Below are 20366 nucleotides of genomic sequence, written 5' to 3'. Positions count from 1 at the left end.
TTTCAGTTTTTCTTGGAAATAAATCTCAGAAATATTCCCTCCTATAGAGAGAGAGAGAGAGAGAGAGAGAGAGAGAGAGAGAGAGGGAGAGAGAGAGAGTGTTTTCTCACTTTTGAATGACTGGTCACTTGAACGTGAACATGAATGCGAGGTATTACTGTTTTCATGGAAACATCTCTGAGTTGGTTTCCACGAGTTGGAACTGAGCAGTGCTGAGAAAGCCTCTTATCAGGATTAGAGTAAGAGCTGTGGTTATTAATACACTGCAGCACCAGCGCAGAGTAGACTGTGCTTCTCTGTCTCTCCCTGCTTCGACCGAACAGCCTGAAAGCAATAAATCTCTTCTCAAACCACTGTTAAATGTCATTAAGATTACATAGACTCCTCCAACAATTGGTTTGGCTCAGGTTATTCCTCATTACCTCACACGCAATACAGCACAGTGACAGAGTAAAAGTTTTTGGTGTGGTGGTTACAGCTCTCTAGTTCACAGTTAGAGTCCGGTTGGGGCCTTTCTTTGTGGAGTTTGCATGACCTCCCTGTGTGAACGTGGGTTTCCTCCCACAGTCTGAAAACATCGTAAATGTTATGCACTATTTGTTTTCCCTGATGGACGGTAAAGGATTTAGCCTGGATCCATCAATTGTCAGCTGGAATTGGCTTCAGTCCCCTGGAACACTGATTTGGATGAAGTGGTATAGAAGATAGATGAATGGGTGAATTGAAAATGTCACGTTAAAATACTATTCAGATTCTTTACTGTGCTGGGTCACTGCAAATGTGGTTAAACTCTGCCACATTATTTGGTAAAAATGGCTTTCAGACTTCCCCGGAGCTCCACAGAGTTCACCTTCACACTCTACTGGAGGCCTTTTAAGGACTTCAAAAAATGTTTCCCACTGTGTGTTTTCTGGGGTTATGATTCAGTTTGTTGTCCTGTAAAATGTGGACTGTTCACCCAGACTGACATCTGAACACCAAAATATGTTTGCTCAACATTGCTTTTTTTTCTCTCTCTCCATCTTTCCGCTCTCTGCTGATGAGTCTTGCGGCCTGTGTCACAGCTTGATGCTGCCATTCACATGTTTACTGTGGTTACAGTATTACAGATGATTGATGCTGTATTGTTTTATAACCCACCCACCTGCTTGATTTACAGCAGGTCCTACAACACATTAAACATGTGTTGTGTATGATTAGTCCATTCCAGGTGCTTCAACTCACTATGTGAGCACTCTTATCCTGATCTTTGGGGGTGCATGGGGAAAGTGAGACAGCTTCCACTGAGCAGGACATATGAGCAGAGCAATACGTTTTAATTAAGTTTAAGAGTGGACAAAGACAAGTGATAGAGAACTATGAAATATGTACAACTATGCAGTAGAGAAAACATACAGTTACAGCTACAGAATGCAAATATAATATAGATTTACTACTATAACTAGCTTAATAAAACATTTACTTCAACAGAACAATGACTTGGATTAATGTATTTATAAAGCTATTGGGGTGTTGAAGTGAATTATGACAAGAAAAAAACTCTAATATGAACTATCCTCTAACAGTTTTCAGTAACGTGCAGCTTGCGAAAGGTAAAACATAGATATAATAATAATAATAATAATAATAATAATAATAATAATAATAATACTGTTTTATTGTGGTATTGTTACCCCCGCCCTCCTCCCCCCTCCCTCCTGTTAATCCTCCCGCAGCGGCGCAGTGAAGGAGCAGCAGAGACGGAGCGCTAACAAAGCCACACTTCGACTTCATTTTCATAGCTTTTTAACCAACCTTTCTGTGAGTACCTCGTTTTTATGAGAAACGTGGTCTTCCGTGGCTTTAATCCACTGGAGTATGAGGGTGTATATCTTTCATTTTTAGGCGTTAATCTGCATATCCTCCGGTATTCCGCCGAGGCTAACGAGCTAGCCCACTGACCGTTACAGTCGCACTGACTTCCGTTACGCTAAGCTAAGTGTTGCTAACTCCTCGTACCGGGAGAATCAGATGTTTAACTCGAAAGGACAGAACGGAACCAAGCACCACCGTGACACTAGACTAATCCCCAAATCTTACATATTGGCCATACTTTTTGCACCACTGGTGACGTTTGTCGCCACAGTGTGAATTTCGCCGGATATGCAGCCGCGGCTAACTGTTAGCTCCGGGAGCTAGCGTTCGTTTTTTTTTTTTGTAAACAGAACATCCTGCTGGCAGGATCAAATCTAGGTCATCTGCGCCACACCGACTCCCAGATATGAGCTGCCGTTGCCCAAACGCACCAATTAGCTCGGTATCGCAGTGACGAGAGACGGAAACGTTTCAGCGTTTATTTGTCCGGCTGCTTGGTGTCGGGGTGGGTCAGAGACACAGGGGCGGAAATGTCTCATCATGGGAGCAGAGTCACTCGGTGTGACTTCGAATGCGAATCCAAGTCAACTGAAGCAACAACAAAAAAACTAAACAAGCACAACTTTCAATGAAGTTCATGTGCTCTTCTGTAAAACACGGAGCCAGCAGCCTTGTTGTGCGTGTTGTGTCAGTAGTTTGCCCCGGGTGTTGGTTACTGAGGGTTTGTGTCAACACAGCTGAAGATCATTTGCTGCTTGTCGTCTCGGCCCACGTTCAAGTTCCTGGAGAGTCTCTGCTTTTAGGCCTCTCCGTGGACAAAACACCACATGACTTGTTCGCTGATTACTGATTGAAAGTGATAATCCTATTTGATTTTGGAGTATTTCATCTCATGTGTAACACAAACTATGTTCACATTAAAATCTGCCACATCAGAGCTGTTATATCCGGACCAAACTGTCACAGTGAGAGCACATTTGCTCTCTAAAATAGAGGGAATTAATAGTTGTTCACGTTGACTCCTCGGGTCCAGATAAACCAGGGGTGTCAAACACATTTTAGTTCAGGAGCTACAAACAGCCCGGTTTTGTCTTGAGTGGGCCGGGCTGCTAAAATACTGTCATAATGTATTTTTAATTAAACTTTTATGTTTTTCTTTGTTGTGATGCAGAGCATATGCAATGAAAATGTTCATATTTTCACAAAACCAAACTATTACTACAGGAAATGACTACAATAAGAACATAAAGCCAATTATAGCTAAACCTTCTGGTGGAAAATACACTGAAATGTAAAAACAAAACTATCTGTTGCATTATGAATTATGCTTTCAATGTGATATTTCAGCTCGGGTATTTGTGTCGTGTCTGCGACTTTTAAGAAATTTGTTTTAAAAGCATGTTTTCCATGAAATATTTACACTTTTCTTTGTCGTTTGGCGGCCTGATTGAGGCCTTATGTTTAACACCCCTGTCCCCTATAGTAGTTGCTCTATGTTACAGTATTTTGTGTCAGTGATTGTCTAGACAGGCACAGTTGAGGCAGCTTTGTCTCATGGGAATCATCTTTAAATAATTGGTTGTGTCAGTAATCAGTAGTCCACTGTCGTGCTGTGTTTGCAGCTCTCACACCTGAGAAGCACACAAAGATCTTGTTGCGTCAAGCATTTAATCATCTCAGAGGTAAAGACAAATACCAAGAATAACAGACACAAGTTCTGCTGGCAGTGAGTCTCATTCTTCTTGTTTGTTCAGATTCTCTCTTCTGCTCTGTTGAATTCCACAGACTTTATTTTCTAACAAATTCTTGGAGAAAGTGAGTGAACTGTGAAAGAAACATGCTGTTGTCAAAGCTCTGTCCCAAACGTACGGTTTATGTGTCCTTGTACCTTTGAAGTGGTTGTGCGGTAGTGGTGGAGCTTTTTTTTTTTTTTTTTCCTGGGTTCAACGTGTAAACTTGCGTATTATTTAGACTTACAGCACCCAGTGTGGTGGGTTGCACAATATCTGAGTGTAATAAATCACCCGTCCTGTTGGTATGGACAAAGTGTCCTCATGTGCTTTGCTTTATTGTTTCCCCCCCCCCCTTCTGTGTGTAGCATACAGTTATGGCAGCAATCAGGAAAAAGCTGGTGATAGTTGGAGATGGAGCATGTGGGAAGACCTGCCTGCTCATCGTGTTCAGTAAGGACCAGTTTCCAGAAGTCTACGTCCCCACAGTGTTCGAGAACTACGTCGCCGACATCGAAGTTGATAGCAAACAGGTACGATTCATTTAACTCCTCTGAGATTCAGTAATCGGACTTGCAGTGTGTGAGAGAAATGCATCACTTGCTACTGTGCTGCGTTTGATCAACCTTGACGATTTTAGCATCAAATGTGAAACGACGCACACTGGAGCAAACCTTTTGAATTCAAAATGTTTGTGAAATTTAAGCTCGGTCCTCACAATTAACTGTCCCAACATTTGTAATATAGCAGTTATTAGGAATATGTGAGATGGTCTGGAAGCAGTGTGACGATGGTTTGTTTCTACTCTCTTGTTTAGGTGGAGTTAGCGCTCTGGGATACAGCAGGTCAAGAGGACTATGACAGGCTGCGCCCACTCTCTTATCCAGACACTGATGTCATTCTCATGTGCTTCTCCATTGACAGCCCTGACAGTCTTGGTGAGTGGAAACAGAGGTCTGGACGGCATGTGATCGTGTTTAACACACATATTTGAACTTCTCTGAAATTGTTCTATCGTTCATGTATTAGATATTCTCGTTCTATAGTCAGTTGCTCACATGTAAAAACTTAGCATTAATCAAACGAGCACTGATATTGTCAAGTTAATCACCTAGAGAGAGACTTATCAAGCATGTGTGCTGTGCAGGGAGACTCATGATACCACAATCTTTCAGAGGAGCCTGTTTTTCCACCTCTGTGTATCAGAATCACCCACACCTATCAAGGAATGTGTTGTAGTTTGAAATGTGAACCGTGCCTTCGCAAAATGACTTGAGTCGTTTCTAAATTGAAGAAATCCTCTGCAGCACTGAAGTCCTTTTACACATGGACCAACATTTAAAACGGTTCCTGTTATTCTGTCATTAGATCATAGACTCATGATGGACTTTAGTAGCCACAGGACCTGAACCCTATGGCGTAATCTGTCATGTTGCATACACACTGCAGGTGTGAACGTAGCCGTTGGCGTCTGTGCGGCCGATTCCCTGCTCTGACAGCTGCTTTGTTTTGTTCTGCTCTTCAGAGAACATCCCGGAGAAGTGGACCCCAGAGGTCAAACACTTCTGCCCCAACGTTCCCATCATTTTGGTTGGAAATAAAAAGGACCTGCGCAACGATGAGCACACTCGGAGGGAACTTGCCAAAATGAAGCAGGTGAAACTGAAGACCACACGCGTACCAATAATATCAGTTTTCTAAAGGCTTTCGTTGACCCTTTTTTTTTTTTTCTTTTTTTTTTTTTTTAATGTTATTCAAGGAACCCGTGAAGCCAGAGGATGGACGAGACATGGCAAACAGGATCGGTGCCTTTGGATACATGGAGTGCTCTGCGAAAACAAAGGATGGCGTGAGGGAAGTGTTCGAGATGGCCACCAGGGCGGCGCTACAGGCCAGACGAGGAAAGAAGAGCAATAAATGCGCCCTTCTGTAAGGGGGGGGGGGCACGAGGACTGCTTCCTATGGGGGGAAAGAAGAAGGAGAAATAGGTCAAACCTACCCCCCAAACACACCCATACAAAAGACTGTTCTCCCCAGTTTTTACTCAAGGTGTAATGCTTTTACTTTTTTTCTTTTTCTTGTCTTAAAGGTAGTCAGGTTCTGTCAGTATTCACATTTGAGGTTCTGGAAAATCCTTTTTTTTTTTTTTTTTTGTACTTTAACACGAGTCATTTTTGCCATAATCAAGCCTCCTTTATCAACACGTTCTATCGAATGGGAAAGATCAGCCAGGGGACCCGTTGTGTCAAACCTGCCAGCTACTGTTAAGTGCTTAAAGCCCTGCCTGCTGATCTGAGGAATGTTTCCACAGCCAACTAGGTTGAAGTACCTGCTCACTGTGACTCGTCTCCCACCCCCTCTCAATTGTTTCAACCAACTGATGCACACAGGAAGTCTAAATTGTTTTGTTCGCTTCATATATAAAAAAAATAATCATGTGCATCCATGATCACATGCACAAGATGAGGCTGGAAATGCATTTTGTTAAAAAAAAAAAGAGAGAAAAAATGGAAAGTTAGTGTTTTGTGTAATAAATTACTTTGTAAGAATCTCGATAATTTGCATCACTTGATTGAAGAATACTGAATGCCACTTAGTGATTTAACTCGGAGGAACATGTGAAATGTGTGCAGATGGCCAGTTTGATCTTTCAGCTTCAGAGCACGTGGTGGACAGCAGCCACGTGTCCACACTACTCTTTGGTTGTTGTATCAGTAAAGAGCCTGTCTAATATTTTTTTTTTCTTTTTTTTTCTTTTTTTTGGAGGATGAGAAGCATTTAATAAAAATCAATTTTCAACTGGTTAGTAAGACCAATTTATTTACTGATCAGGATATTTAAAGCTGGAAACTAGCCAGTGCCCTCTAGTGGTCAAATGTAGCTATTGCGTTTACGTGCTCTCACAGGTTCCATGATAACTGAAGCTCAACCTCTCAGCCTCTTTCCATTCTGGCTGTTGAACAATTTTAATAGAAACCCAAGAAGACAGATGCTTCAAATATAGAAACAAAAAAATGCTTTAATGAAGAGAGTACAGACAACACAAGAAAACTGCAAATCCCCCAGTTCTTTGGTGTCTTTATAAACGAGCTCAATTTCATTCAATATTAAACATAACATCACATATATAGTGCGTGTGTGAAAACGTCACTCCAAGTTTAATAATTTGTCAGGTAAACCAAGTTAAAAATGAATAATTCAACACATCATCACCTCATGATGACTACAGTTTTTCCCCACAACAACATTTAAATCAGATTTTGAACTTTAGAAGTTCCCATTTCCTAAAGTCCCACATATGATTGAAGCTAAGAGTTCAATATTATTAACTTTTTTTTTTTAGCCGATAAAGTCCAGGTTTTCACACCTTGCTAATAAAATAAGCTTTCTTGCACAGTGCGAAAGTACAAAAACCAATTCCATGTCAAGTGATGTTAAAATCAGCTTATCGAATCTGAAACGTCTCACTGGGAAGTTGCTCTCTGACATTGTCCAGATGCAGTCGTCTCACCAGTTATCCGTTAAACACACCGTAGAGCCGCTGCGCTTCATAATACCACAGGTCACCATCGCAAAATAATCAAGAAACTCGATCAGAGGTTTCTGCCTGTCCTACTGGAACGCCTTTTAGTTCAATGCAGCTGAAGTTTTTTTTTTATAAAAATATAAGGCTAATCTTCTGTTGCTCACTGCGAGCCACAGTCGCTGACAAAGAGAAACATGCTTCATGAAACTGTGAAAGCCGCACGAGATGATGTTCTGACGACAAACAGAAATATTTCACTCGTTTTACATAAATAACGGAAGAAATCTTCCCACGGATGTTTGATGTTTTCAAACTAATTACACTGATGCCTACTTAATGTAAATAGTAGTTTCTATGTAGTGTGGCTGCCTCACACTTTTGACCGGCATCAGGAAATCTTTCTGTCGTCACCTTAACAGTCATTGAGTCTTCTTGGATGGAAGCCCCGAGCGGGCAAGGAACACTGGAACCAGAGCCAAGGCGCCCAGAGCCAGCGCCACCAGAGGTCGGTAGAAAAACCAGCCGACTCCGATGACGAGCAGAGACAGCGAGCAGGAGACGCACAGGGCGAAGATCTTCAGGCCGACAGACACCAGGTCTCTGAGGACGGGCACCCAGTCCACTGCGAAAACAACGCGGGCGTCAACGTCGGAGACGGGCAGGATGGAACTCACGTGGGATGCTGTTGGCGTGGCGTGTTACCCAGTGTGTAGATGATGCGCATGGCCAGCTGGATACCGAGGCACATGAGGGCCCAGCCCGCAGCCCTGAGGCCCCACGTCTTCACACTGTTGGACTGGTGCTCCTTCGCAAACACCTCCTACGGGTCACGGCACAGCTGCGTCAGCCACCCAGCAAGGACGGGACATTACTGGTGCGACTGTGTGGCGAGTGAGACGGAGCCCACACTGACCTCTGCAGAAAGCTCCTCCAGATAGATGATCTCCAGAGCGTCTCCGGACTTGGTTCTGAACGGCATCAGCTGCCCGCCGCTCTGCTTGGCTACAACACTGACCTGAGGAACCAGAATCACAGAGAAGGTGTCCTAACACTCAACAACTCGGTGATCGTATTCAGTATGAAAAGGTCGAATGATGAGAGTTTCATCGTCTCAGATTCATAGGTGTCAAAATAGACGTGGAGAGAAAATGCATGATAAAGTTAACCGTTTAGTAGTATAGCATCGTTGGTATAGTGCAGAGGCCTGAGACTTTTATGCCCAAAAGAGACGTTTTTGCAATTTACCGCAAAACGTGAAACGAAATGACGGGGGGGGGGGGGGGGAACTAAAATCTAAAATAATTTCTTTCCATAGTAAAAGCTCACGTTGCTTTCAGGAAGTGTCAAAGCTACAATTTCGATATACATTCTATGACCTTTATTTGCTTGATCAGCCAATTTCAGCAATTTCTCCAGTTTTTTCCTGCTTTAGCCAATTTAAATATTCTAGTCATTTTCGCTATTCATAGCTTTCCTGGTGTTTTTGCCATGTCAGCAATTTTAACCTTTTTTTAATCATTTTATTGTTACAATTTTAGGAGTTTCAGCTGTTTTATCAGTTTTTAGCAAGCCAAGCGGGTTTTAGCCCGGAGATTAGACCAGATTAGAAAACTAGTGTGATGTACACATTAAAAAAAAAAAAAAAAAAAGATTGTTTATTTACATACAATTTTCTGAAAGTGTCATGGAGCCACTACAGAGGAGCTGAAGAGCCACGGGGTGGCTCCAGAGCGGCAGGTTGCAGACCTCTGGTACAGTGGATATTGAGACCGGTCACTCACAGTTTTAGCCCGGCCGAGGAGAAGATTGTCACCGCTCAGTCCAGCGTAGGAGAATCTCACACGCACATCCCCCACCTCAGGCATTAAAAAAAATTAAAAATACTCAGTTGGCGTACAGAGCTGTTATGAATAACAGAGAGCCATATGAAATACATCCGTGTGAAGATCCTGTCTTGATGCTCACCTCTGGCCGGCGTGGATGTTGGGTGTGATAGAAATAGTCATCATCAATGGAGAGAAAGGAGTCCAACCTCGAGACGGGGAAATCCTTCAAACCCAAAGTCTGGAAGTCATTTATCTGCTCCACCAGGCCTGAGGAGCGACGAGATACCAGTTCAATCTCAAGTCACACGACACTGCATGTGTTGACTTGTGGAGATTAATACCCTGAGACAGGACGAAAGGTCCAACTCTGACTTCTGGAGCCACGACGGTCACACTCTCCACTGCCATGGCGCTGAGACACAAACATTTGGTTAAACATTTTTCTTTTTTGGGGGGGGGGGGGGGGGGACAGCCCCCACACGCACAGCAACAATAATTTCATGAATATTTCATTACCTTGGGTTCTGATGACCGATTTCCTTATCAAAATTACGACTGTTGACCAAGTCCGACTTCCACTCCGTGTCTAAAGAAAAGAAGTCAGACTGCTCCACCTCATGTCAAACTAAAAGCACCACCAGACCACGAAGTCTTTAATAACTACGAGTTACAGAGCGAAAAGAAAAACTCACTATAAGTGTAGGTTGTTTCTGTTTTAGTTTCACCATTCTCTTGGTAATCCCTGAAAACGATCCGCAAGGCAACAAGAGTCATTTGTCTTCAGAGTGAGAAAAGTCTAAACAACATTTTTTTTTTTTTTTTTTAAACTCCGGGCTCCACCCAGAAGATCAACATGCAGACTCACTTGCTCTCATGATACTCCACCCACTGATACATCTCCACCTGCCTCCTCAGCTTCGCTGCCTGCAACTCCACTCTGTAGTTGGGGTCATGTAGGGGCTACACCGACACAGGAGCACGGGATAACACCAGTCAATATGTGGAAACTAAGACTTTAAAACTGCAGCATGTGTTGTTGTTGTTTTTTTTGGTTTTTTTTGTTGCTCGCTCAAATCACATCTATATAAAATGTGACTAAAAATGTGAAGTGCTCTGGGAATGCTGAAGCATGAAAAAAAAAAAAAAAACTACATCAGTGAAATCCACAGGAAGCTAGAACGTGATCGTCAGTGGTGAAGTCTGACAGAATAGTGTCTTCTAAGCACGGACGACGGCCGACCTGTGAAGTCTGCAGTGCTGCAGTCAGATGAACTAAGTGGTTGTTGTTCTGCGGGTCGATCCTGAGGTAAGGCCCCAACGACACAACCTGAGAGAGACCTTCATCCAGGGACTGTGCCGTTCGCAAAGCCCGACCCTGAGCAGAGAGAGACGGTCACAAGACAGCGTGTCCCCTCCATGTCGGAGGTGCTTGAAACCAGGAGTTTCCACATCGCCGTGAGACTGATTCCTACCTCATTGGTGAAGAGGATATAAATTGAGAGAAAAAACAGCCCGACACCGACGACGGTTCCTCCTGCCGTCTCACTCAGACGCTCCAGGAATCCAGGGTTGGATTTACTGCTCACGCGCTTGTGTTCGTCAGGGCTTCTACCCGAAAACTGAGACAAACACACAAACCAGCACTGATGAGTACATCCTCACCATCGTTACAGATGGTCCTTCGTGCTCAGGGGCTCTCGCCCTTTTCTGCATGGAGTTCTCTAAGAACACAGAGAGACGATCTCACACAGGTTCAAACATACATAGTGACCAACGAGCCTCAAATACATAATGTTTGTACAGTGGGGGGAATAATAAAATAAAAAAAATGCACAGGTAGAACATGCAAACTGTACACAGAGAGGAACCTCCAGCCCGGCCCACACTTGTACCACAGATATTCTGTCTATAACATATAAGTTCTACTAACCACTCTATTTATGTTAAAGCATCTGAAACAGTTCCACCCTGAAGAGTTTCCTTCTGTAGATGATCATGGTCCGTGTTCTATGTTCCAGTATTTTGTTATAGTAACTTGTTCTCTGATCCAGTAACATATCTAGAGAGGGTAAGTTCGTGAGTAAATAAAAGTAAAGTTTTCTTTCTATCCATCGAGCATCAGTATATTAGTCAACCAACCACAAAGTGTCAATCTTTCGCTAAAGGGTCGTGTTTATACAATAAGCGTTGAGATCGAAACCTCGTGAAGTGGAACTATGGAAACATGAACATCTGCTGATGATCATCAGTGATCTTAAACATAACCCATGTGTTATATTCATTCTAGTGAACACATCATCTCTCACTCTCTGGATGGGCGTGGACATTTTTTGGGGGGCACTTCTCTTGTGCTCCGTAAGTTTCTCGTGTTTATACTCGAGTCAGATGTTATTAGTAAACTATAGATAAACGCAGTTACACGATACAGTACAGCTGGTTTAATCACAAACACCAGACAAGGGTTAATCACAGTTTTGCAGGTTGAACTTGAAACTTAACAAGTCGGCTGGGGACAGTGCGGCCAAGTTAAATTAACTACAGACCGAGTCGTTAATAAATAAATTCAAAGCAGAGAAAATAAACTGAAGCACTCACTGTCTGGGATGAAGACATCGTGATGATTTGTTAAACAATTAAACAAAATCTGCAGGAAAACGATACGAAGACGAAAGCTGATGCAAACTAACAGCAGTTGGATACAAGGTTTACTTCCACTCTGACTGACTCGGAGTGTCCCGGAAAGGCTGAAAAGAGGGGCGGAGTCGGAGCGGTATTAAAAATACGTCCCCACCCTCCCCGTCGGCATACCGGATTGCCACGACGAGCGCTCTCATAGTCAAGCCTGCCCCGACCCGGAAGTCCTTCTGAGGCTCATGGGTAATGGTGTTTCCTTTTTTCTGTAACTCATCGTGTTGTTTTTGTTGTCAGCTGTGTGATGATGATATGATATTCATTATTAATCCAACATAACACAAACAAACATAAACATATTTTTTTTCTGTGCTTATTTGCTACTAACACGACATACAAATACAAACATTTGTTGCACATGTCTGCACCAATATTTATTGGTACATCCACCTTCTGTATTCCACTACATTGACAAATTAACTTGATGGTTCTCAATAGTACTTTACAACTATAGTCTATTGTTGATAAAACTGTTTTTTGCTTGTATTGTTTTCTTGCAAGCATTTACATGTTGTGTTCACACAAGAGACATAGTTACACTCTGAACTTCCAGCAACCTCTTTAAGCTTGATTTTCTTATAAATCATTCTATCCATAAATCGTCTTTGTGACTCATATAATCGGGTCGCATCGTGATTAGTGCTCTCGTCTCACAGCAAGAAGGTCATGGGATCAAATACTGGGCCGGACTTTCTGTGTGGAGTTTGAATATTCTCCCCATGTGCACTTGGGTTTCCTCTGGGGAGTCTGATTTCCTCCCACAGTCCAGAAACATTCATGTGAAGTTGTTTGGTGACTATAGATTCTAAATTACCTTTATAAGAGTCACACACACACACACACACACACACACACACACACACACACACACACACACACACACACACACACACACACACACAGCATATGATAAGCTATTCCTAAGAAGATTATTGCAATGGGGAAGATGAAGTAATTACTACTTACACTAATCATTCTCACACTTACTTCTACCCCTCCACTCATGCACACACGCAAACAAGCACACACACTTTGCATCAGACTGCAGTCAGAAAAAGGACTGGGACGCTTGTGAAGCAGTGAAAAGATAAGTGGAGGTACCGTGAGGATGCAGGAGTATGATATTATAGTGCTTGGAACAGGACTTAAGGTAAGAAACAGATAGCAGAGTGATGCTCATAGCAAAGATTGCTTGAGCTTCTGCAGGTTGTGGCAGAAAGCTGCTGAATGACGACATAATTGTTCCTATTGAGGCAAATGTCTGAAATATTCAGTTATAGTGTATTTATCTAAAACTGTGGTAACACTTTAATCAAGATTCAATCATGTCTATCTGAACAGGGACTATATTTGACATTTTATAAGAACTTTAAAATATATTAACTATTAAGTAATAAGTATAGTATGTCAATATTTAAATAAAAGTGAATCACAGAAATCTGAGCTATTCAATTTTTTAAAGAAAATCCATTTATTATTTCTAGATGCAATTGAAATCTATTCACCATGAGAGTGATCCAACATGATTTAGTAGATGTAAAAATGCATGTTTAGAATTTGTCTTGAGTAAAAAGTTGCATTTGAAAATGAAGGGCGAGCAAACTGCTTCTATCTGTGGCTCTGTTTTTATGTTTTTATTCACATTGATGGGCCAAACAACCTGAGCTCCAGTTACAGCTCTGAAATGACATGTAGTCAAAGGAGCTCTGATCTGCACCCAAATCTACCATTTGACTTGTCTTGTCTTTTTCAGGAATGTATCCTCTCAGGTCTGATGTCTCTCAGTGGGAAGAAGGTTCTTCACATTGACAAGAATCCCTATTATGGAGGAGAGAGTGCATCCATTTCTCCAATTGAGGAGGTGTGTTAAAAAAAACAAAAACAAAAATGACAGCAGCAACTCTGCATGTTCCTGATGTTAAAAGGCATTGGTGCTTTATTGATTTGAAACGTTTCTTCTCATTCCAGCTGTTCAAAAAGTTCAAGATGTCTGGCTCTGCTAAATTGATGGGCCGTGGGAAAGAGTGGAACGTGGACCTTGTCCCCAAATTCTTTCTCGCCAGCGGTGAGAGTCTGAAGTTGAGAATGTTCAGGGGACCTGTGCAACACACTCATGACCATTGATATTTGTGTTTCACGTCAGGTCAGCTGGTAAAAATCTTGGTGCACACTGAAGTGACTCGATATTTGGACTTTAAAGTTGTTGAAGGCAGCTTTGTGTATAAAGCAGGAAAACTGCACCGAGTGCCTGCCACAGAAGAGGATGCCCATACTTCAGGTGATTTGTACATTGGATCCAGCTCACGGTACAGTCCAATGTATATTTTAATATGCAAATAATTAAAGAAGCACTTCTTATTTTCAGATCTAATGGGGATGTTCGACAAGAGAAGGTTCAAGAAGCTGCTGCACTTCGCCCTAAACTTTGACATCAGAAACCCTCGCACCTACCAAGACGTGGATCCGGTGAAGATGACCACCAGGGATCTGTTCGCTCGCTTCGACCTGGGACTGGATGTGATGGAGTTCACAGGTCACGCTATAGCATTACACGCCAGTGAGAGGTCAGTCACCAGAAGTTTAATCCAGGGTCCGCCTGGCATTACAAATATTTACAATAACATAGCAGGAGTATTTTCTTTTCACGAAGGTATTATCACTCCCTTCTACAATGTGAACTAAGTTATTTATTTTGATTCCTTTGAAACCACAAGATGCTGTTTTATACAAACATTTCTTTATATAAGAAGTTTCCTTGGTGTATTTTAACTATACTTTATTGTGTTTTAAATGTTAATATATTTCTTTAGGTGAATAAAATGAAACGCCTGCTATTGCTGGGGCAATTTAAATGAGGTTAAAAGTTGATTTTGAAAGAAGCATTTTGAACGTTTACTTTTTAAAGCAGCACTTGTTTTTACTAATCGAGTCGAATTCAAGCAATGTCAGTACTTTATCCACCTCTCTGAATCAGACAAAGCTGAAATAAACAGTCACTAATGAACCAAACCACTCTGTTTTGATGTGTCTGCAGTTATTTGGACCAACCCTGTGTGGAAACCATCAATCGGATCAGACTGTATGCCGAGTCCTCAACACGTCACAACACCAGTCCATACCTCTACCCTGTGTACGGGCTGGGAGAACTGCCCCAGGGCTTTGCCAGGTTAAAATACACTAGTTTTTTTTCCCCTCTTTTTTTCTATCAATTTTGGTTTCACTCAAATAGAAAAAAAAAATACACTAAAATTAAAAAAAAGCCACAAAGTTAATATACCCACAAAAAAGAAATTCTCAATAGAAACAGAAAAACTTTGGAACTATTTTGTATTCATTAGATGTGTAACATTTGTGTGAGCACCTTTTCCTCATAATTCTGCCTGAGTCTTGCAATACCAGCTGCGTTGGATTATTTCATCAGGGGAGACTGATGCCTTTTGGGTGTTTTTATGTTGTGTATAGTAAGTCCATGTTTTGTGTGTTTCAGACTGAGTGCAGAGTATGGAGGAACCTTCCTCCTGAACCGAGCGGTGGATGAGATCGTGGTGGACAACGGCAAAGTGAAAGCAGTGAAGTCTGAGGGAAAGGTGTGACAGACGCTTCCTCCATTAGAAAAGGTCCAGTGGTGTATTTGCATCGCCGACTCATTTTTTTTTTTGTCCTTTCTCCCTCTTGACAGCTGTTCCACTGCAAACAGTTGATTTGTGATCCCAGCTACGTTCCCAGTCGGGTGAGGAAAGTGGGACGAGTCGTGCGGGTGATCTGCTTATTGAATCACCCGGTTAAAAACACTCACGAGGCGAACTCCTGTCAGATCATAATCCCTCAAACCCAACTCGGCAGAAAGTCAGGTGTTGCTCGAACACTTCAGTAAATCTAAACAAGTCCGTCAATTCAATTTTAACCACGATCCCTGCGTTTTCGCCCACACAGACATTTACATATCGGTGGTGTCCTTCACTCACAACGTGGCCTCGGACGGGATGTACATCGCCACGGTGAGCACGGCCGCAGAAACCAACAACCCGGAGAAAGAAGTGCAGCCGGGGCTGGAGCTTCTTGAGCCCATCATGCACAAGTTAGTGGCGCCTTCAAGTCTCATGTATTCATGGGCAGAACCAACAAAGTTGATGTCACTTCACTGATGTTTTTTTTTCCCTTTCTAGATTTGTGTCAGTCAGCAACCTGCTGGTACCAAATGAAGATGGAAAGAAGAGTCAGGTAGTGAAGCCATTCCTTCAGCAGGAAACCTGTTGTAATGCCATTCGATTTATTAGGAAAAACATGACACTGCTGGATGATGGTTGTGAACATAGTCAGGCTGCTCTAACGTTTTTGGATTGTCTGATGACAGTTTTCTGCCCCTGCACAACAGCTGGCAATATAGCGAGCCCGGTGTCAAATAACTGGCATTCAAGGCTGCAAATCAGAAGAAAATAAACTTTCAGGGAAAAGTGTGATGAAACGTTAAAAAAAACAGTTTGTGTCGCACAAAGACGAATTGAGAGGACAGCATGACAAAACTAAATACTTTCTCTATGAATCAAGAAGTTTTCTAATAGAGTCTTAAGTTATGAAAAGATTCAGAAGAGAACCACGACAGGTCCTCATCAAAAAAGGGAGAAAAAAGAAAAGCGGCTGGGATGTGATGAACCTTGACTGATTGTATTTCCTCGTCAGATCTTTGTGTCCCGCTCCTATGACGCCATGAACCACTTTGAGACTGAATGCGAGGACATTAAAGACATGTACCACCGGCTCACCGGAGTAGAGCTCAGCTTCGGAGGATCACGACACCAGTCTCAAAACTCTGACGACGACTGAGAGACCAAATGACCCAGCCGCCTGGAGAACAGAATCACACGATGGCTGATGCCACGACTAAACTGTACAAGCGTGTTTGTTATGTAGCGTGTAGAGTGAACTGTTTTTAAAATGCCCAGTGTTCATTTCCTCTCTTTAAGATTTGTGTTATAATTTCTTTGGTCTTATGATGTTGCCGTGTGACTTTGAAAACCGCTTTCTTCTTTTATCCCATCATATCACTTCTTTCTTTCTATACACTTTAGCAAAGACACAAGGTAACACAGTAAATCAGCACTGGAATCATCATTACATCTTTTGTTCTCAGTCTGCAGTTTGTCTTTTCCTTGCATACTGAATCCTTCCCTTCCCCATGATGAACTAGGGTTTGCCTCTAGCGCCCCCTATAGAAGATGGAAGGATTAACGTCTATGTTCTTTCCACACAAACGTTTATCTTAGATTTACTCAGAATCACCGAACACTGCAGCGGTTGGCCAGCAGCTAAAAGTAACCAGTCGGCGTGCGGCTGACACAGATTTAAGTGTTCATCCCGACAATGAGCATGTGGCAGTGAAGCAGATGATGAGAGGTGAATCACAGTGATGCGTAGAGGATTTGGGGATTATATTATGTGTGAGAAGGACAAAGCTGCTGAATTATGTCATATGCTGCACCGGCAGCTTGTCAGCGGCAGCGCTGGCGGAGGGAGAGGACGGACAGACCCACAGAGTAAAGAGGCTTATCTGAATGAAGGACAGTCACTACAAACACCAGCTCAGGTGTCCGGCTGCAGCATACTGACCCATATAACAGAGCTATGCTTTGGGTTTTTTTTTTTTTTAAAAACAGAACGTGCAGGCCCCTTCAGCCTCCTGCACACTTAAAGAATCGAGACAAAAATAAATAAGTCACATGTCAGTTATTATTTGCTGCATGTAAAGCATTTATTGCATATATTACAAGGAACACTTACATTTATTTACAGTAATCCAGTACTACTGTCCTCACTGGCGCATTGGTTGAACACATAGTTGACTATGTCTAGGCTTCAAAGTCTGAATCTGATTGCCACCATATGAGCAATGTCATTTAACCTTCTCATGTCCAAACAAATGATGACTGCTTGAAAAGGGGAGGTGAAACCCACAGTGGAACTATCCGCAACTTTAGTCTTCACATTTGAGAAAATTCTCAAATCGAGCTCAAGCTTAGTGCATGTGCCAGAGGTAAATTAAATAAATAACTGAGGAAACTAAAGATAAATACTGGATCTCACCGAGTTTGTTTGTTTGGGAGTTTTGCGACGAAGAACCACAAACATTTCAGTCTTCATTGAAATAGTGTAGTTCATCAGTTCTTGATCTTTTTGCCATCACAACTCATTCCTCTGTCACTTGTAGAGCTTTGTTAAAGACCGGAGGGATCAGACCAGCAGCCACCACTCTTCGCTCACTCATCAGGAAGTTGAAGGTTGCACATGCGTTTGGCTGCAAATAGAAAATGAAGGCCTCTCACTATTTGAACAAGTGTGGAGAAACTGGCAAAAAGCAACACATAGCACCTGATCCCAGTGCACACGTACCGTGTCCTGCACCTCCACAGCGATGCTTTTACGCTTCAGAAGAGCAAGCACTGTGGGGTTGATGCGTTCAACCTTCGTTCCTGTGCCCAGCACGAGAATCTCTTCAGACACCAAAAAGAAAACAACATGAGAACAAATGACTGAATGTTTCTTCTTTAGTCCAGTGATCTGTTCAAGAAAAAAAACCTCTGAGGCAAAGATGTGTTAAAAAAATAAATCCAAGTAAATAAAGACAGTTATTAACTGACGCTGTCACAGCTCCACACATTCTGCCGTTTTACCAGATATTTTGTCTCCTTTACGTGCCCGTTTAATTTGATTCATACCTATTCTTGGTTCAACCATGTGGAAGAGTGAAACACTTTCTTCCGTGATGTCTTCGTGAGTACCAACCTGCAGAGAGGTAAATTTAGAGCGGTAAAAATAACATAAAAGCAGGTGAAATGATGACAAACAAGAATAGTTTGGATCTCACGTTCCACTGCAGGATAGCAGGAGGCAACAGAGCGCACGGCCCAAACACCCTGTTGTCATCTATGTTAAATCCTGCTGGACTGTAGCTTTGGATCAGAACAGTACCGTCCCCCTCTTTATGCATGATGTTCACCGTCGTGCGCTGATACAACTCGTCATCGGTGGGTTCCAATCTATGAGCTCGAGAAAGAAGCGGGCTGCAAAGAAAGGAGGGAGATTGAATTTTTTAAAAAACATACTGAAAATTGACATCTTCTGAAAAAGTGCGCATGTGAAACAAACTCTTAACTGTGGTGCTATCTCTGCATGCTCTCCACTGATTCAAACTAAACAAAAAACAGGCTGCACTGCAGAGCCTCTGCCAAACAGCCTACTTTCAAAGCCAAAAATCGAACGCCAGCCTACTGACAGGGCTGCCAGCCAGGAGCTTTGGGCTTTTTGTCCACAAGCTAGAAACAGACATTTTCAGTTTCTCTAAAGAGCTGCAACAAATGTGAACACACTTTCTTTCTTACTGTCAAGAAAATCTGAGCAAGATCATTCAATCTTTCTTTTTGAGATTTGACACACTTTATGTCAGTCTCATCGGTTGACCTACAACAGTGAAGTAATGACTTAATCTGCATGGAAAAGCATGGAAAAATAAATCTCATAAACAGTATGTGATGATGCCTCAGGAGAAACGGAACAAGCCCAACTTAGAAACCTTAAGAAGTTTGAACTGATTTCATCTGATTTTGGTCATCACAAATAAGTAACTAAATTGAGGTATGTGTTGCAAAGATATACCAACATGAACACAGATTCAAGGTGTTATATGGTAGTTTCTTAATCACTTTTAATAAACCAGTAGGTATTACGGGATCATAATGAACTAGCATAAATAAACAGCTTGAGTTGACAGATGTCTGGCATATGATGGCCAACCAAAGACAGATGACGAAGTAAAATAAAGATACAGTTTAAAGCGGTAATTGTACTGTTGAACATGCAACTCCATGGTAAATATGTAAGAACAAATTTATCGTTTCTGAAACTATCAATTTAAACTGATTACCATGAACTAATATGCATCAATGCGATCAATTTAATGAGTATATCTAACTTATATGTAGATGTCGCTCAAGTCTATTAGCAGTAAATGACACCTTCAGGACTTTCCATGTTAAATACAGGAGGACACAACAGGACATAACAACAGGAGAACGGATGTTCTAGTGGCGTTTATTCTCTACGCAAAATTAATTTTAGATTCAAAATGAAAAAACCCACTGTACCCGGAGAAAGTGGGCATTGTCCTTGGGGAGAACAGAAAACCCCGTGTGGATCTCTGGAGGAGAAACTTGGCGCATTTCGCAGTAGCCATGTTGACTGATACTCAGGGGGAACTATTTCCGTGTGACACAAGCTGTCCGCTTCCGGCGTTGTGTAATGCAGCTTTACGGTACTTTATGGAAACAGATTTACTTTATATCTAACTCAAATATCAGGCACTCGTTTTGTTATTTGGTTTTTAATTGCTCATAAATCTGCTTAAAACGGCACAGCAGAATCAAACGAGTAAAAGAAATAGTTAAACGGTGTCGCCATGAGCATGTAAACGAAGCCATGTGATTTGCTGGCAGTAATTTTTAGGTAGAGCGATGATTGGTTACTCAGGGTGAGAACATAAGAGTGAACCAATCAGAGTATGGGCGGGTCACTCGGCGTTCCAAAACCTCAAATCACATTTACTCATTAACCTCCATATACTGTGTTGTGTTCTAAAATCCAAATGTTAATTGAAACTGTGCAAACTAATGATATGAAGTGAAAATCACAGTTTGCCAACTTAGTGAAACAGTGTTTATACTTCTTAGATTTAAAAAAAATATAGAT

The 20366-nt window shown here is 42.0% G+C and overlaps 4 protein-coding genes across 6 annotated transcripts; 2 read left to right on the top strand and 2 right to left on the bottom strand.

Annotated features, from left to right (window-relative positions):
• Nucleotides 1–1696: 1696 nt before the first annotated feature.
• Nucleotides 1697–6146, top strand: LOC308108500 (rho-related GTP-binding protein RhoA-B). The gene is made up of 5 exons (XM_080461481.1): nucleotides 1697–1800; nucleotides 3953–4117; nucleotides 4402–4522; nucleotides 5110–5240; nucleotides 5344–6146. The coding sequence occupies exons 2-5, from the start codon at nucleotides 3962–3964 to the stop codon at nucleotides 5515–5517; spliced, it is 582 nt and encodes a 193-aa protein (XP_080317607.1). The 5' UTR covers nucleotides 1697–1800; nucleotides 3953–3961; the 3' UTR covers nucleotides 5518–6146.
• tmem43 (transmembrane protein 43) lies at nucleotides 5331–11682 on the bottom strand. 3 transcript variants are annotated; one of them, XM_080461479.1, is made up of 13 exons: nucleotides 11532–11673; nucleotides 10409–10555; nucleotides 10177–10311; nucleotides 9802–9896; nucleotides 9629–9678; nucleotides 9453–9522; nucleotides 9278–9348; nucleotides 9076–9203; nucleotides 8892–8966; nucleotides 8024–8125; nucleotides 7813–7930; nucleotides 7522–7732; nucleotides 5331–5543 (listed from the first exon to the last, which is right to left on the bottom strand). In XM_080461479.1, the coding sequence occupies exons 1-12, from the start codon at nucleotides 11547–11549 to the stop codon at nucleotides 7530–7532; spliced, it is 1212 nt and encodes a 403-aa protein (XP_080317605.1). In that variant the 5' UTR covers nucleotides 11550–11673; the 3' UTR covers nucleotides 5331–5543; nucleotides 7522–7529. The 3 variants fall into 3 exon arrangements, with proteins under 3 accessions (XP_080317605.1, XP_080317606.1, XP_080317604.1); XM_080461480.1 differs by having other exon boundaries at nucleotides 5331–5413; XM_080461478.1 differs by lacking the exon at nucleotides 5331–5543 and having other exon boundaries at nucleotides 6584–7732; nucleotides 11532–11682.
• Nucleotides 11683–12603: 921 nt separating this feature from the next.
• LOC308108573 (rab GDP dissociation inhibitor beta) lies at nucleotides 12604–17686 on the top strand. Its single transcript, XM_080461648.1, has 11 exons — nucleotides 12604–12777; nucleotides 13381–13488; nucleotides 13596–13692; nucleotides 13771–13905; nucleotides 13993–14191; nucleotides 14662–14793; nucleotides 15115–15214; nucleotides 15307–15478; nucleotides 15561–15705; nucleotides 15794–15848; nucleotides 16308–17686. Exons 1-11 carry the CDS (start codon nucleotides 12736–12738, stop codon nucleotides 16449–16451), a joined length of 1329 nt encoding a protein of 442 aa, XP_080317774.1. The 5' UTR covers nucleotides 12604–12735; the 3' UTR covers nucleotides 16452–17686.
• ndufaf3 (NADH:ubiquinone oxidoreductase complex assembly factor) lies at nucleotides 17334–20076 on the bottom strand. Its single transcript, XM_080461649.1, has 5 exons — nucleotides 19766–20076; nucleotides 18490–18685; nucleotides 18341–18407; nucleotides 18015–18115; nucleotides 17334–17919 (listed from the first exon to the last, which is right to left on the bottom strand). The coding sequence occupies exons 1-5, from the start codon at nucleotides 19852–19854 to the stop codon at nucleotides 17812–17814; spliced, it is 561 nt and encodes a 186-aa protein (XP_080317775.1). The 5' UTR covers nucleotides 19855–20076; the 3' UTR covers nucleotides 17334–17811.
• Between the last annotated feature and the right edge of the window lie 290 nt (nucleotides 20077–20366).

The sequence above is a fragment of the Lipophrys pholis genome (genome assembly GCF_963383615.2).
Source record: "Lipophrys pholis genome assembly, chromosome: 4".
NCBI classification, from domain to species: Eukaryota; Metazoa; Chordata; class Actinopteri; order Blenniiformes; family Blenniidae; genus Lipophrys; species Lipophrys pholis.
Note: the sequence above shows the minus strand (reverse complement) of the source record. Positions and strands in the feature narration are given on the sequence as shown.